This window comes from Chiloscyllium plagiosum, unplaced genomic scaffold (genome assembly GCF_037043375.1).
Source record: "Chiloscyllium plagiosum isolate Xiang-an unplaced genomic scaffold, Cpla_swu_hap1 HiC_scaffold_15, whole genome shotgun sequence".
NCBI lineage: Eukaryota > Metazoa > Chordata > Chondrichthyes > Orectolobiformes > Hemiscylliidae > Chiloscyllium > Chiloscyllium plagiosum.
In genome coordinates, this window is record NW_028270153.1 from 36625856 (window position 1) to 36644464 (window position 18609).

Genomic DNA, 18609 nt, shown 5'->3' on the forward strand with positions numbered 1-18609 from the left:
ATCCAGGGAACAGGAGAATCGACGTTTCGGGCATAAGCCCTTCTTCAGCCATTCCTGAAGAAGGGCTTATGCCCGAAACGTCGATTCTCCTGTTCCCTGGATGCTGCCTGACCTGCTGCGCTTTTCCAGCAACGCATTTCCAGCTCTGATCTCCAGCATCTGCAGACCTCACTTTCACCTCAGTCACCTGCCCTGCCTTATTTCCCAAGAGTAGGTCAAGTTTTGCATCTTTTCTCGTAGGTACATCCACATACTGAATCAGAAAATTGTCTTGTACACACTTAAGAAATTCCTCTCCATCTAAACCTTTAACACTATGGCAGTGCCAGTCTATGTTTGGAAAGTTAAAATCTCCCACCATAGCTACCCTTATTCTTACAGATAGCTGAGATCTCCTTACAAGTTTGTTTCTCAATTTCCATCTGACTATTAGGGTGTATATAATACAATCCCAATAAGGTTATCATTCCTTTCTTATTTCTCAGTTCCACCCAAATAACTTCTCTGGATGTATTTCTGGGAATATCCTCTCTCAGCACATTATCAAAAATGCCACTCCTCCCCCTCTTTTGCCTCCCTTTCTATCCTTCCTCTCGCATTTGTATCCTGGGACATTATGCTGCCAGTCCTGCCCACCCATGAGCCATGTTTCTGTAATTGGTACGATATCCCAGTCCCGTACTCCTAACCATGCCCTGAGTTCATATGCCTTCCTTGTTGGTTCCCTTGCATTGAAATAAATACAGTTTAATTTATAAGTCCTACCTTGTCCCTGCCTGCCCTGACTGTTTGACTTACTTCTGTCCTCAATGGTACAAGTCTCAGATTGATCTTTTTCCTCACTATCTCACTTGGTCCCAACCCCCCCACCACCTTACTAGTTTAAATCCTTCTGAGCAGCTCTAGCAAATTTCCCTGCCAGTATATTAGTCCCCTTTCAATTTAGGTGTAATCCGTCCTTCTTGTACAAACCCAAAAGAGATTCCAATGATCCAAAAATGTGAATCCTTCTCCCATACATCAGCTCCTCAGCCATGCATTCATCTGCTCTATCCTCCTATTCCTGCCCTCACTAGCTCGTAGCACCGGGAGTAATCCAGATATTACTACTCTCAATGACCTCCTTTTTAAATTTCTGCCTAACTCTCTGTAATCTCCCTTCAGAATCTCAACCTTTTCCCTTCCTATGTCGTTGTTTCCAATGTGGACAATGACCTCTTGCTGGGCCCTCTCCCCCATAAGAACATTCTGCACTCTCTCTGAGACATCCTTGATCCTGACACCAGGAAAGCACCACGCCATTCTACTTTTTCGCTGCTGGCCACAGAAACATCTGTCTGTACCTCGGACTGGAGAATCCCCTAACACAATTGATCTCTTGGACCCCGATGTACCCCTCATTGCATTAGAGCCAGACTCCATACCAGAAACTTGGCTGTTTGTGCTATGTTTCCCTGAGAATCCATCACCCCCTACATTTTCCCAAACAGCATACCTGTTTGAAATGGGTATATCCACAAAAGACTCCTGCACTAGCTGCCTACCTCTCTTACCTTTCCTGAAGTTAACCCATCTGAGTGACTGTCTTTGATATCAAGAAGTAATTGAGTGAGTGTGGTATCAAGTGGACTTAATAAAATTGAAGTCATTGGGAATCAGGATAAGTGGTTGGAATCGTGTATAACCCAAAGGAAGATGGTTGCAGTTGTTAGACAGTCTGAGGATATCATTGCAGAGTTCCCAGGGGAACATCCCAGACCTAACCATTTTTAGTTGGTTCAGCATTGAGCACTCTTCATAAGATCAGAAATGGAGATTTTTATTGTTCAATGAACAATGTTCAGTATCATTCATGACTCCTCAGACATGGGGCCATTCCTGGCAAGTATCATTCATGCCTCATAAGAACATAGGAGTGAGCGATCATTTTCAAGTAAAAGATTTCCTCTGGACTTTCACTGGCATCAGCGTTTCACAATCCTCCATCACCAACATCCTGGGGCTCACCATAAATTTAACTGGACCATCTGTATATGTAGCACTATAAAAACTTAAGAACATTTAATGCCTTCTGCCATTCTAAACCATGGCTGATCATGTACGTCAACACCATATTTGACTCGTACGGTCATAGCTCTGTGGAATCATGATTGGAATCAGTGAGTGGCAAAAATAACCTCTTTTATTCAGTGATCACAGCACAAGTCCAAAGTGGCAATAGAATCCCCAAATACAGGGAAACCTTGATTATCCAAACGACATGGGCAGGGAGTAGTTTGTCAGATCATTGAATGCTGGGTAACACAGTTTAGCCAAGCATTGGGACCTTGCGATCTTGTTCGGATAACCCGAAATTTGGATAATCAACATTCGGATAATCAAAGTTCCTCTGTACAAGCGCCCCTTTATTCACAGTTCTCATATATATTAACATTCCATTACTATGGCGTTACATTGTTTCATCTACAGTATACAAAGGTTTGAAAGGCTTCTGTCCTGGGAGACAGGAGATGGGTTAAAACGTGCGAAATGCTGGCTGCTGCTTCTGATGGGATTAAGAGTGTCTGTCTGGTCTGTTTGCATAAGTAGGAGGTGTTTGTCTTTTAAGTTAGTCAATGTTATTGAAAATGTTAGGCCTATAAGCTCTAAATAAGTTAGAAATTAACCTGTACTTAATAAAACAATAAAGGATATTGAACTGATTACTGCAGCTGAATTGTGAAATTTATTTACTATTTGCTGGTATGAGTTTCATTCATTTGTGCAATTTCATAGAAGTGCTGTTTTGTCAGTTAGTTTCTTAAAGGGATAATGGCCCAGCTAAAAGGTATTGAACAGGTACTTACTAATTGGATAATCTGTTCAGATCCAAAAAATGGTTGGTAAGGGCTGATTAATATTGTAATGTTTCATGGAGACTTAATGGGGATGGTATTGTCATGTATGTTACATTTATTCAGAGGTGGTTAGGCCTAAACACTGCTTGTAGCAAAGGCTGATAAGGCGTGAAAATGCAGTAATGGGTTTGAAAGGGTTGTTCTGATTAGAAAGAGGTGTTTTAATTAGAAAAGGTTGTTTGAATTTGGTCTATCTTATGGTAGTAAAATAAACTACAAAACCACAGTTTTATGAATGAATGACAAAATCCGTGTTATAGTAAATAATGTGTTGGTAAAGGGTCAAATGATCAAACAGGAACCCAATATAAATGAATATAGTGAGCTGTTGAATGAGTTAGTAACAATAATCTAAAACACTATCTCACACTCTTGATGTCATTAGTAATTAGAAATCTGCAGTCTGTGTTTTGATTGAGCTTCAACAGCTATTCGGCATATTTGAGCAGGTTGGGAATTGTGGGGTGAGTTATAAATCTCCTAATTCATGAACGCCTGTGTTCTACTGACGAGGCATAAATCAGGAGCGTGATTGGCCTAGTTGAGTGCAGCTCCAACAATGTTTCAGAAGTGTGATAACAGACAGGAATAAAAGTAGACCCCTTGATTGGCACTATATCCACCACCTTAAAGATTCACTCCCTCCATTACTGGTCCACAGAGACATTTATCACATGTAAAATACATTGCAGCATCTCATCAAGTCTCCATCTATCGTGCCTGCAACATTCCGTACCTCTACGCAGAGAAAGATCAAGGCAGCAGACGCAAAGGAACATCCCCACTTGCAAGCTCCCATCCAAGCTGCACACCATGCTGACTGGAACTATCTCAATAGTTCCTTCATTCTCCCTGGAACTCTCTCCCTGTGTGTACCTACACCACATCGACTATAGCAGTTCAACAAAGCATCACCTTCTCAGGGGCTGTTAGAGATGGGCAAGAAATGCTGGCAATACCAGCAAGGTTCACATACCATAAGTAAGTCATTCATTAAGTCTAGATTAACTGATCATTTAAATCAAGGCTGTTGACCAAACCTGTCTCTTCATTATGGATCAGTGGTGCTGGAAGAGCACGGCAATTCAGGCAGCATCCGAGGACAGGCAAAATCGACGTTTCGGGCAAAAGCCCTTCATCAGGAATAAAGGCAGAGAGCCTGAAGCGTGGAGAGATAAGCTAGAGAAGGGTGGGGGTGGGGAGAGAGTGGCATAGAGTACAATAGGTCAGTGGGGAAGGAGATGAAGGTGATAGGTCAGGGAGGAGAGGGTGGAGTGGATAGGTGGAAAAGGAGCTGGGCAGGTCGGACAAGTCCAGACAGGTCAGGGGATCGAGTTGCTGGAATTTGAAGCTAGGATGAGGTGGGGGAAGGGGAAATGAGGAAGCTGTTGAAATCCACATTGATGCCCTGGGGTTGACACATTCCACCCTGACCTTAAATTTACCTGGACCATCTCTGACACCTCCCTCCCCTTCCTGGACCTCTCCATCTCCATCAGTGACGACCGACTTGACACTGACATCTTCTACAAACCCACCGACTCCCCACAGCTACCTGGATTACACCTCTTCCCACCCTACCTCTTGCAAAAATGCCATCCCGTATTCCCAATTCCTCCGCCTCCTCCGTATCTGCTCCCAGGAGGAGCGGTTCCACCATAGAACACACCAGATGGCCTCCTTCTTTAGAGACCGCATTTCCCTTCCCACGTGGTTAAAGATGCCCTCCAACGCATCTCATCCACATCCCGCACCTCCGCCCTCAGACCCAACCCCTCCAACCGCAACAAGGACAGAACGCCCCTGGTGCTCACCTTCCACCCTACCAACCTTCGCATAAACCAAATCATCCGCCGACATTTCCGCCACCTCCAAGCAGACCCCACCACCAGGGATATATTTCCCTCCTCACACCTCTCCGCCTTCCGCAAAGACCGTTCCCTCCGTGACTACCTGGTCAGGTCCACGCCCCCCTACGACCCACCCTCCCATCCTGGCACTTTCCCCTGCCACCGCAGGAACTGTAAAACCTGCGCCCACACCTCCTCCCTCACCTCTATCCAAGGCCCCAAAGGAGCTTTCCACATCCATCAAAGTTTTACCTGCACATCCACTAATATCATCTATTGTATCCGTTGCTCCCGATGCGGTCTCCTCTACATTGGGGAGACTGGGCGCCTCCTAGCAGAGCGCTTTAGGGAACATCTCCGAGACACCCGCACCAATCAACCAAATCGCCCAGTGGCTCAACATTTCAACTCCCCCTCCCACTCTGCCGAGGATATGGAGGTGCTGGGCCTCCTCCACTGCCGCTCCCTCACCACCAGACGCCTGGAGGAAGAACGCCTCATCTTCCGCCTCGGAACACTTCAACCCCAGGGCATCAATGTGGATTTCAACAGCTTCCTCATTTCCCCTTCCCCCACCTCATCCTAGCTTCAAATTCCAGCAACTCGATCCCCTGACCTGTCCGGACTTGTCCGACCTACCCAGCTCCTTTTCCACCTATCCACTTCACCCTCTCCTCCCTGACCTATCACCTTCATCTCCTTCCCCACTGACCTATTGTACTCTATGCCACTCTCTCCCCACCCCCACCCTCCTCTAGCTTATCTCTCCACGCTTCAGGCTCTCTGCCTTTATTCCTGATGAAGGGCTTTTGCCCGAAACGTCGATTTTGCCTGTCCTCGGATGCTGCCTGAATTGCTGTGCTCTTCCAGCACCACTGATCCAGAATCTGGTTTCCAGCATCTGCAGTCATTGTTTTTACCTCTGTCTCTTCATTATGTCAGCTACAAATATTGGATCAGAATCCCAAAGTATTTTGAAATATTTTGCAATTTTAATTCAAAAATATGTTGTTTTTGGAAGAGGACTGCTCCAGTAAAAAAATCTGCAGCTTTAAATTCAGTGACTGCTGGCTTGTGTGAAGCTCATAGAATGTCACACATGTAAATTGCCAGGGCAACTTCAAACAGGGAAAGACCTAGCAAGAAGAGATAATGAGGAAGTGTGACTATTTTTCTTTTCTCAGCAGAAAACCACCTCTGTCAGATATGTTTCTTTACCTCTAGAGAAAAAATTTAAAAGGCATTAAAAAGCCAGTTTAAGGTCCAGTAGACTGAATGCTGTCATACGTACTTGTCACGGTTGCTGTTAAGGTCACAATCAATGATGACCTGTCCCCTAGTTATCCCTATGTTGTCAGTAAAAACTCTTTGTGTGCTGTAAACCTGCTAAAAAAAGAAATCAGGACAAAGGAACTTTGATTCCTGATGAAGGGCTTATGCCTGAAACTTGGACTCTCCTGCTCCTCAGATGCTGCCTGACCGGCTGTGCTTTTCCAGCACCACACTCTTCGACAAAGGAATTGCACTCAGACTGTAAAACCAAGAATCTCAAAAAGTAACTGTTAACTACCTCCATCAATATTACTATTAACTTGCACTACAATGGATGCAAAAATTAGATTAGATTCCCTACAGTGTGGAAACAGGCCCACATTGACCCTCCGAAGAGTAACCCACTCAAACCCCTTTTCCCTCTGACTAATGCACCTAATTGACAATTTCAGCATGACCAATTCACCTAACTTACACATCTTTGGACTGTGGGAGGAAACCCACACAGACATAAGGAGAACATGCAAATTCCACACAGACAGTCACCTAAGGTTGGAATCAAACCCAGGACCCTGGTGTTGTGAGGCAACAGTGCTAACCACTGAGCCACTGTGCCGCCCTAAAGTTAAACTCTCTGCTTTGTTTTTCAACCTTCTTTTCCTGAACTCACTTCTTATTTCCAATCTGTGCACGTGTGTTGTGTTACTAATTCTTTAACATTCAGTAATTAATAAAGTCACTCTTTGTTAATTCAAGAGACCTGGTTAGATTGTTTCCTTTAAAAGTTGAAGTTCATTTGAGTCTGGGAGAAAGTTATCCCAAGGGAATGGATCCTTTTCAAATTAACCTTGTTGGTGGGTGAATAAAGAAGGGGAGTCAGTTCATCTCTCCTCAGCCAGAGGCTTCACAGCTTAGAGTACCCTATCTGCAATAATGAAAAATTGTGTAATCTCACCCAGAGTCTGATTATAACACGAATTATTGACTAGATTGTGAATGTTTTTAGTTAGATGCCCTATAGTGGTTAGCACTGCTGCCTCACAGTGCCAGAGTCCCAGGTTCGATTCCAACCTCAGGCAACTGTCTGTGTGGAGTTTGCACATTCTCCCCGTGTCTGCGTGAGTTTTCTCTGGGTGCTCTGATTTCCTCCCACAGTCCAAAGATGTGCAGGTCAGGTGAATTGACCATGCTAAATTGCCCCATAGTGTTAGGTGCATTAGTCAGAGGGAAACACGTCTGGGTGGGTTACTCGTTGGAGGGTCGGTGTGGACTGGTCAGGCCGAAGGGACTGTTTCCACTCTGTAGGGAATCTAATCTAATCTTATGAATATAAGTTTTTTCTGTCAGAGCACAACTGGAATTTCTGCATGTGTTTCCCAATACCACCAATCTTGACCAACAGAACAGCATCAGAAACCTCTTGTGGTTTGTTTTTAAGCATCTCCACTGATCTCCTGCTAAAGTGACAACGGGAGATTCTGAGAAGCCATGAATATTCTTGACATCTGTTTTTCTGGAAAATCCGTATTGTTCTCTCATTTCTGAGAAGTTTTAAGATGTTTAAATAGTAAGCATGTTGACGTTGATAGAGTATTTATATTGAGAAGTTGAGTTAACACATAAGCAATGGGGAACAGGAATAAAATAGACAGTATTATTTGCATTTCATGGAAACAACATACAGGGAGTCCCCAATTTACAAACATTCAACTTACAAAATTGCTTATTACAAAGGCAATCCCAACAAGGATGAAATTTTAAAGAGCCAACAAACACTTCCTTGTACTTACAAATGGCTATTTTCTATTGCCTTGTATTGTGTTCCAATTGGGGAAAAATGGACTTGTGAACTGGCTCAAGAGCAGAATTGTTTGCAAGCCAGGGACTGCCAGTAAGTGACTAAATGCAGCTGTTTAGTTAGACTCCTTGTGGCTTTCACAATTGTTCATCAATGTTCTGTGGTAGATTAGAAGAATGCATGGAAACTTTCCTATGTCCTATTTGCACAGGAAAAAGCACACCTTGGGTTTTACTAATGTGAAGATTTTTATTCTGTGATAAATTGAGCTCCTAAATTATATTACTTCCTGTATAGCAAATATATAGAAACAATCCATAATATGTGGCAGGAAAGAAAATGTGCAAGGATGCTGTAATTGATTCTTTGGAACGTGCTTAACTAATAATTGAGGTCCTGATAGTGAGACTCCCTTTCAGAATTCCTCAGGCTGAAATATAATTTGCTCTTACTATTGACAAACCATAAGGAAAAAACTTGAGCACTCTTGATCAGTAAGTTTTAAGTCTTAGCAATTTCAGATACATCTAATTGAATTGTGTATTGCTAGTCTCAAGGAAAGATAATTACAGGAAAATAGATTTGATGTTATAATGAAACTTTCAAAATATTGCCATTTCATTGTAAATATAGAACTGAATAAATGTATAGTCAAAAAGAAGAATAGTCTGGGTTGGTGGAAATCAAGAACAGTTACAGGGTTACTGTCATGGAAATTAAATCGACTCGACTTAACTGTTAGCAAGAGCAAAGAAAAGAGCTTTTATTCAGATTCTGCAGAAGCAATCCAATACATTCGGCCAGATACCTCATGTAAGAGGCACTTGAGCTTAATTTAGATACTTTTGTTATACCATTCTTATCACACTCTCAAGGGCAAAGACTGGGAAAACTCAAGTTGTTATTTTCTCTTCACCTGGTCATGGGCATAACTGTTCTTATGCTTTCGCTGAATTTGACTGTCACAAGGTCAAGTTGAATTCAAACAAAGCCAAGCTGTCTCCTGTCTGCAGAAATCAGCAAAGTATTGTTTGCAAAGCTCAGCACAGCGTTAAATTTAGAAAGGCATTCACTTTCAGATTTCACAGTAAATGTTAAATTTGTTAATTTTCCATTACATTTTCCCCTTTTTGTCATTTTATGACAACAAGGATAACTACAGCAACAAAAAAATACAGAGCCAGAATAGCTATACATCAGAAAATGCTTAGGGAACACCAGGTCTTTCCTCAGACGTTACCTACCCATAACACAGCTTTGTGGTGGTATCATCACTTGCTCTAGTGTGCCCTGTACACAGCCCATGTTCACACGTCACACTCGTCAACGTCATGGTAAGGTGGGGTCCACACAATTGGATCTTCCTGCCTTGGGGCCACTGATAATTTTACCATTTGCTATCCTACTGCCCTCATAAGCAAGCAGCGTAGGCAGGTACACAAGCAGGGTCCTATACAAAGCACTATGTGTAAGACCAGTCCTACAACTTGTAGGACATGTAGGATCCAATACCCCATCATCCACAAAGGGAGGTGAGCCATCGGAATCAGGAGTCATCTGCTGGGGAAGGTGGTCATATCGCTGCCTTCATATAATTTATTACATGAGTGATATTCTGGAACTCATCAGGAGTATTAAAACAGCATGAGGTACCTAACATTTTACAGACGCCCCCTCTCTCGGCTGTCAGTATGTCTAGCACTAATCGATTTTGTATCACTGCTTCCCTAACTGCCGTTAACTCAGTGTTAATGAGTGCTAGGCCTTCCTCAATCTCATTTGCTAACAGTAATACACTATATTCAAGGCCATTAATCTTGTTTATCGCCACCATTTTCCCTGCTCCCAAGAAAATGGACCACCCAATGTTCACTCAGAAAAGATCTACAAGGATGTTGCCAGGGTTGGAGGATTTGACTATAAGGAGAGTTTGAATAGCCTGGATCTGTTTTCCCTGGAGCCTTGGAGGCTGAGGGGTGACCTTATAGAGGTTTATAAAATCATGAGGGGCATGGATAGGATAAATAGTCAAAGTCTTTTCCCTGATTAGAGTGGCGCTGAAAAAGCACAGCAGTTCAGGCAGCATCCAAGGAGCAGGAAAATCGATGTTTTGGGCAAAAGCCCTTCATCAGGAAACGTTGATTTTCCTACTTCTCGGATGCTGCCTGAACTGCTGTGCTTTTCCAACACCACTCTAATCTAGAACCTGTTTTCCAGCATCTGCAGTCCTTGTTTTTACCTAAAGTCTTTTGCCTGGGGTCGGGGAGTCCAGAACTAGAGGGCATAGGTTTAGGTTGAGAGCGGAAAGATATAAAAGAGACCTAAGGGCAACTTTTTCACTCAGAGACTGGTACGTGTACGGAATGAGCTGCCAGAGGAAGTATTGGAGGCTGATACAATTGCAATATTTAAAAGGCATCTGGATGTGTATATGAGTAGGAAGGATTTGGAGGGATATGGGCCAGGTGCTGGCAAGTGGGACTAGACTGGGTTGGGATATCTGGTCAGCATGGATGAGTTAACTGAAGGGTTTGTTTGCGTGCTGTACATCTCTATGACTCCATGACTCTATGAGTTTGTGAATAAATGAAACATGTATAATATGATTTAATTTACTCTGCAATTTGAAAGGGAGAAGATTGAAGTATTACAGCTGAATAAAGGCAAGTATAGAGGCATGAGTGAGGAACTGAGAAGAATAATCTGGGAGAGGAGCCTAGCAGGAAAGACAATGGAACAACAATGGCAGGAGTTTCTGGGAATAATTCAGGAGATATAGAAGAGATTTATCCCGAAGAAAAAGAAACATAGTACAAGGAGGATGTTGCAACCTTGGCAGACTAGCAAAGTTAGGGATAACACAAAAGCAAAAGAAAAAGCATATAATGTAGCAAAGGGCAGTTAGAAACCAGAGGATCGAGAAGTGTACAAAGACTAACAGAGGGCAATAAAAAAAGAAATAAAGAGGGAGAAGATTAAATATGAGGGTAAGCTAGCCAGTAATATAAAGGAAGACTGCAAGAGTTTCTTTAGATATACTGAAGAGAAGCAAAAGTGGATATTGGGCCGCTGAGAAATGACACTGGAGAGATAGTAGTGGGGAACAAGGAAATGGCTGAGGAACTGAATAATTACTTTGCATCAGTCTTCGCAGTGGAATTCATGAGTAATAGCCCAAGCATTCAAGAGAGTTAGGGGGCAGAGCTGAGTATGGTGACCATCACCAAGGAGAAGGTGCTAGGAAAACTGAATGGCCTGAAGTGGATAATTCACCTGCATCAGATGGACCACACCCCCAGAGTTCTAAAGGAGATAGCTGAAGAGATAATTGAGGCACTAGTGGTGATCTTTCAAGAATTGCTAGAGTCAGGGAGGGTCGCAAAGGACTGGAAAATCGCTAACATGACACCCCTGTTTTAAAAGGAGGTCAGGCAGAAGGTGGAAAATTACAGGCTGATTAACCTAACCTCAGTCATGGGTAAGATATTGGAATCCATTGTGGAGGATAAGATTTCTGAATACTTGGAAGTGCATGGTAAAATAGGACAAAGTCAGCATGAGTCTATCAAGGGGAGGTCATGCCTGGCAAATCTTTTAGAATTCTTTGAGGAAGTAACAAGCAGGTTAGACCAAGAAGAGTCAATGGATGTTAACTACCTGCACTTTAAGAAGGCCTTTGACAAGGTATTGCACAGGAGGCTACGGAGTAGGATAAGCGTCCATGGTGCTTGAGGCAAGGTGCTAGCATGGATAGAAACTTGGCTGCCTGGCAGAAAGCAGAGAGTGGGAAAAAAAGGGTCTTTCTCAGGATACAGCCAGTGACAAGTGATATTCCGCAAGGCTCAGTGTTGGGACCACAACCTTTTACTTTATACATTAACGATCTAGATGAAGGAACTGGGCAGCACGGTGGCTCAGTGGTTAGCACTGCTGCCTCACAGCGCTAGGGACCCGGGTTCAATTCCTGCCTCAGGTAACGGTCTGTGCGGAGTTTGCACATTCTCCCCGTGTCTGCGTGGATTTCCTCCAGGTGCTCCGGTTTCCTCGCATAGTCCAAAGATGTGCAGGTTAGGTGAATTGGCCATGCTAAATTCCCGTAGTGTTAGGTGCATTTGTCAGGAGTAAATGGGCCGAAGGGCCTGTTTCCACACTGTGGGGAATCTAATCTAAACTGAAGACTTCTGGCAAAGTTAGCAGATGATACAAAGATATGTAGAGGGACAAGTAGTATTGAGGTGGCAGGGATACTGCAGAAGGATTTAGACAGGTGAGGTGAGTGAGCAAAGAAGTGGCAGATGGAGTACAACATTGGAAAGTATGAGGTCATGCACTTTGGTAGGAAGAATAGATGCATAGATTATTTTCTAAATGGGGAGAAAATTCAGAAATCTGAAATGCAAAGAGACTTGGGAGTTCTGGTGCAGGACTCTTTCGAGGTAAACTTGCAGGTTGAGTCAGTAATCAGGAAGGCAAATGCAATGATAACATTTCTTTTGAGAGGACTTGAATATAAAAGCAGGGACATGCCTCTGAGGCTCTGGTCAGACCACATTTGGAATATTGTGGGCAGTTTTGGGCCTCATATCTCAGGAAGAATGTACTGGCCCTGGAGGGTGTTCTGCGGAGGTTCACGGGAATGGTCCCAGGAATGAAAAGCTTAACATATGAGGAAGGTTTGATGATGCTGGGTTTATACTGGATGGAGTTTAGACAGATGAGGGGAAATCTAATTGAAACGTACAGAATACTGAATGGCCCGGACAGAGTAGGTGTTGGGAAATGCCTCCATTTTCAGGACGAGGACCTGAGGGCACAGCCTCAGAGTAAAGAGAAGAGCTTTTAGACTGGAGATAAGGAGAAATATCTTCAGCCAGAAAGTGGTGAATCTAAGGAATTCTTTATCACAGAAAGCTGTGGAGACCAGATCGTTGAGTGTATTTAAGACTGAGATAGATCCATTGTCCAGGGTTATGTGGAGAAACCCGGAGAATGATGTTGAGAAACTTATCAGCCATGATTGAATGGTGGAGCAAACTCGATAGGCTGAATGGCCTGACTTCTGTTCCTATGTCTTCTGATATGATGAAGCGAATGTAAGTTCTGACATAACCAAATATGGCTGGACTTAAGATGTATTATGACAAATGCTTGCAGTGATGTTTTGAGGCTGAGGTGGAAGACCTCTAACAACCTCATTATCTTTCTTTGTGCGAAGTGGAAAGTTTTCATTGCTTTTGATTGACCTAAATTTTTCTTCAGGTCCTTTATACCATATTCAATCAAAAGTTTAACCCACGCTAGGCTTGCAATGTATATGAACCAATATACAACAATGAAGTTTGATCCTAAGCAGCAGATCCGTAAAGGAAATGTTAGGAATGCTTAGAACAGCAGGATAATAGTTAAGGGGAAGAACAGATAAGAAGCTGAAAGTATGTTTAATATGCCATAGTGGCACAAAGAAAATTAATATACCAAATCATATCAAAGCCAGTGGGAGGATCAAAAAGTACAAAAATAAATAAAAGTTGTGAGTACTAATGGAAGCTTAGCATCCTTACTAACAAAGTAACTATATGAACGGCATTGGGAGTTACAAATTTACACATAAACACAAACCATAAAAGTTATTTGAAGTACTTGGACACCACATCTTAGGAAGGACATATTGACCTTACAGAGAGCACAACATAGGTTTACCAGAATGATACTTGATCTTCAGGGGTTTAAGTTATAAAGAGAGAGATTATACAAATTAGGCTCAATTACTCCAGAATTTATAAGGTAAAGGGGTGATCTGATTGATGTCTTCAAGATGTTGATGGGAAAAGATAGGGTAGCTAAGCTATTTCCACTGGCTGGGGGTTCCAGAACTGGGAGGTATAGTCTAAAAGAATTAGGGCCAGGTTGTTGAGGAGAGATGTTCGGAAGCAATTCTAAACACAAAAGGTGGTAAAGGTTTGGAATCTCCCACAAATGGCAGTTGATGCTGGATCAATTCTGAAAATGTGGTGCTGGAAAAGCGGAGCAGGTCAGGCAGCATCCAAGGAGCAGGAGAATCGACGTTTCGGGCATAAGCCCTTCTTCCTGCGCTTTTCCAGCACCACATTTTCAGAATTGATCCAGCATCAACTGCCATTTGTGGGAGATTCCAAACCTTTACCACCTTTTGTGTTTAGAATTGCTTCCGAACATTTTCAGAATTGATCCAGCATCAACTAAAATAAAATAAAATCAACTAAAATAAAATCTCTCAGATTTAAAATTAACAATTGATCCAGCATCGAGGAGAAAGTGAGGACTGCAGATGCTGGAGATCAGAGCTGAAAATGTGTTGCTGGAAAAGCGCAGGAAGAAGGGCTTATGCCCGAAACGTCGATTCTCCTGCTCCTTGGATGCTGCCTGACCTGCTGCGCTTTTCCAGCAACACATTTTCAGCTCGGATCTCCAGCATCTGCAGTCCTCACTTTCTCCTCGATGCTGGATCAATTGTTAATTTTAAATCTGAGAGATTTTATTTGTTAAGCAAAAGTATTAGGGGCTAAGAGTCAAAGGCAAGTATATATAATTAGGCCACAGGATCTCCTTTAATGTCAAAAAAAAACCTGTTTCTGTTCCTATGTTCTTATCACCAACTTTGGATACTGTTTAACAAAAAGTAAATTTGGCTGTTTTGTCAAGATGAACTGTTTCATTACCTACTTTTCAAATTTAAAAAAAACCCTGTAATCTGCATACAAATTAAATCACAGGGTTATACCTTATATACTCGAGTAAGAGTCATTTTTTTGACTACCTTTTAAGATTAAGTTTATGGGGTCCACTATTACATGGACACTACAGGGCTGAAATTCATGCCCGTCAAAATTCATACCCTACCATTAGCAGAAACCCAATTGATCTCTAAACGAATACAGAAAAATAAATGAATTATGGTAATTCTGAAAACCTGGAGTGGAATACAACAGCTAGCGGACTGAAAGACTGGGAGCAGAGCAGAACAACTGACATTCTGGAAAGCTGGAGCAGGATGTTAAGGCCAGCACATTGACTCAAAAACGGTGATCTGTTATCTGTGAAAACCTAGGGTAGACTTTTACACAAGATACATGGAAAATTCCAGGTTATTTGGCCAAAAATAGGGGTCGACATTTACATGAGATCGACTGTCACTTGAGTGTATACGGTAGAAAAGATGATGATAATATCCATTAGATTCTATGAATAATCCTTTAGTCAGAAAATGCATAGAATCTCCATCATTTTTTTGTATTGAATCTTTGACAGTTTTTTCCAGAGGATCTGTCGACAAAGATTTCTACAAACTTCATTGTGCATATCTGTTTATCACCATTGGCAACCGACATGCAGTAAAAAAACTCAATAAATAAAACCTTTCCTGTCAAAAGATGTAACAACAAACTTCTTTTGATTTATTTTTAGGGTAATGTTGGGCCTGCAGCATTTTGGCTGTTATTGTTCCTGCTGAAACATCCTGAAGCTATGTCTGCAGTCCAAGAAGAAGTCAAGAAGATCTACTTCAATTGTGTCATGTCTACTATTAGTCAGGAAGTTCTTGATAATACTCCAATTTTTGGTAAATTGTTTACTTAAAAATATGGCTTTATATATTTCATAATTATCAAAAGCGAATAACCAATTATTGCTACAGTATTTGAAAATAATGTGATTAGCTCCTAACAAAATTGCAATTCTCGGACCCAATCATGTCAATTTTTATTTGAATATCTTGAATCTCTGATTTGGAATTAGCAAATTTTCAGTTTTGTTGTAGATTTATTTCCTGACATTATACATATTTTTCCTGCATAAGTATATTGACTTTTCCATATTGCCTTATTGGAATATATTTTTATCAGTGTGCAATGTTAAGGAGCTAGCAAGTCAACATTAGCTGTTACTGTTAGAACTGAAAATGTGTTGCTGGAAAAGCGCAGCAGATCAGGCAGCATCCAAGGGACAGGAGAATCGACGTTCGTGCATGAACCCTTCTTCAGAAATGAGGAAAGTGTGCCAAGCAGGCTAAGATAAAAGGTAGGGAAGAGGGACTTGGGGGAGGGGCGTTGGAAATGCGATAGGTGGAAGGAGGTTAAGGTGAGGGTGATAGGCCAGAGTGGGGGTGGGGGCAGAGAGGTCAGGAAGAAGATTGGAGGTTAGGAAGGTGGTGCTGAGTTCGAGGGTTGGGACTGAGACAAGGTGGGGGGAGGGGAAATGAGGAAACTGGAGAAATCTGAGTTCATCCCTTGTGGTTGGAGGGTTCCTAGGCGGAAGATGAGGCGCTCTTACTCCAGCCGTCGTGTTGCTATGGTCTGGCGATGGAGGAGTCCAAGGACCTGCATGTCCTTGGTGGAGTGGGAGGGGGAGTTGAAGTGTTGAGCCATGGGGTGGTTGGGTTGGTTGGTCCGGGTGTCCCAGAGGTGTTCTCTGAAACGTTCCGCAAGTAGGAACTTCCACCCTGACCTCAAATTTACCTGGACCGTCTCAGACTCCTCCCTCCCCTTCCTAGACCTCTCCTTTTCTATCTCGGGCGACTGAATCAAAACGGACATTTACTATAAACCAACTGATTCCCACAGCTACCTAGACCTCATCTCCTCCCACCCTGCCCCCTGTAAAAATGCCATCCCATATTTCCAATTCCTTCCTCTCCGCCGCATCTGCTCCCAGGAGGACCAATTCCAATACTGAACAACCCAGATGGCCTCATTCTTCAAAGACTGCAATTTCCCCCAGACATGGTCAACGATGCTCTCCACCGCATCTCCTCCACTTCCCACTCTTCTGCCCTTGAGCCCCGCCCCTCCAATTGCCACCAGGACAGAACCCCACTGGTCCTCACCTACCACCCCACCAACCTCCATATACATCGTATCATCCGTCGTCATTCCCGCCACCTCCAAACGGACCCCACCACCAGGGATATATTTCCCTCCCCTCCCCTATCAGCATTCCGTAAAGACCATTCCCTCCGTGACTCCCTCGTCAGGTCCACACCTCCCACCAACCCAACCTCCACTCCCGGCACCTTCCCCTGCAACCGCAAGAAATGCAAAACTTGCGCCCACACCTCCCCCCTGACTTCCCTCCAAGGCCACAAGGGATCCTTCCATTCACCACAAATTCACCTGCCACAAATTCACCTGCACCGCCACACACATCATTTACTGCATCCGTTGCACCCGATGTGGCCTCCTCTATATTGAGGAGACAGGCCGCCTATTTGCGGAACGTTTCAGAGAACACCTCTGGGACACCCGGACCAACCAACCCAACCACCGTGGCTCAACACTTCAACTCCCCCTCCCACTCCTCCATCGCCAGACCATAGCAACACGACAGTTGGAGGAAGAGCGCCTCATCTTCCGCCTAGGAACCCTCCAACCACAAGGGATGAACTCAGATTTCTCCAATTTCCTCATTTCCCCTCCTCCCACCTTGTCTCAGTCCCAACCCTCGAACTCAGCACCACCTTCCTAATCTGCAATCTTCTTTCTGACCTCTCCGCCTCCACCCTCACCTTATCACCCTCACCTTAACCTCCTTCCACCTATCGCATTTCCAACGCCCCTCCCCCAAGTCCCTCCTCCCTACCTTTTATCTTAGCCTGCTTGGCACACTTTCCTCATTTCTGAAGAAGGGCTCATGCTCGAAACGTCGATTCTCCTGCTCCTTGGATGCTGCCTGTCTGCTGCGCTTTTCCAGCAACACATTTTCAGCTCTGATCTCCAGCATCTGCAGTCCTCACTTTCTCCCTGTTACTGTTAGAAGCATGGCACCCACATGTTGGAAGCATAGGTACAAGTATTGTACATAGATCAACATAAAAGTGATTATTGTGTAAATAATGTCTGGCTAATAATAATTAATTTTGATTATGTTGAGCTCCTCATTTAAAATCAATACACTCGAACTATATTGGGACCTGAGGACTGGGTGACTGAATGATCTCATTCACAATCCTTTCACTGTATCATTTGGTTTTGAAACTTGTCATGATTGTTGGATGGAATAATTCTCCTTGTTTTAATTGAAAGGATCCTACTTAAACAGTTTACGTGTATGAGCAACAAATGGCAGATGGATATAAAATGTTGAAATGTGAGTTGGTTTACAACTTAGTAAACAACTTTGGCAGTAAGAACAGAAAATCCAAATGTTCAAAACGTTTTCAAAAAAGGCTTGAACCTATGCCTTTTTTGCTCATTTATGCAAGGAAAGCAGGAAATTAGAATTCAGGCACAGCAAGCAATTAGGAAGATAAATTACACGTAGGTAATTTTTGCAAGGAGATTGGAATGTAAAAATTCCAAAAGAATACCTCAATTTTACATGGATTTCCATAAGACCACATCTGGAGTATTGTTGGTAGTTTTGGTTTCCCCAATCCAAGGAAGGATAAAGTTGCTTTGAAGGCAGTGCAACTGACGTTCACTAGAATGTCCCTGATTTGACAAGTTGTTCTATGATGATGGGCTGTGTGAAGTGCATCTGTATTCTCTGGACATCAGAAGAATAAACATGATCTAACTAAAATATATAAAACTTTGAAAAGACTTGACAGGCAAAAACTAAAAGGTTGTTTCCCCTTGTTGGGAAATCTAGAACACAGAAGCACAGTTCTCAGGATAAGTTGTCAGTCATTTATAACTGAGATTAAGAGAAATCACATGATTCAGAGTGTTATGAATTGTTCTATTCTCAGAAGATTTTGAATGCTTGATCACTGATTATATTAAAGACTGGGACAGATCTTTGGGGTCAGTCAGAGAAT

The 18609-nt window shown here is 42.9% G+C and overlaps 1 protein-coding gene across 1 annotated transcript in view; it reads left to right on the plus strand.

Moving 5' to 3' along the window:
• ptgis (prostaglandin I2 (prostacyclin) synthase) overlaps positions 1-18609 on the plus strand; it is a 103819-nt gene that overhangs the window by 63624 nt on the left and 21586 nt on the right. Inside the window, exon 7 of the mRNA XM_087994896.1 lies at positions 15261-15414. Coding sequence (XP_087851022.1) covers positions 15261-15414 — 154 coding nt within the window. The remainder of the gene's footprint in view (positions 1-15260; positions 15415-18609) is intronic.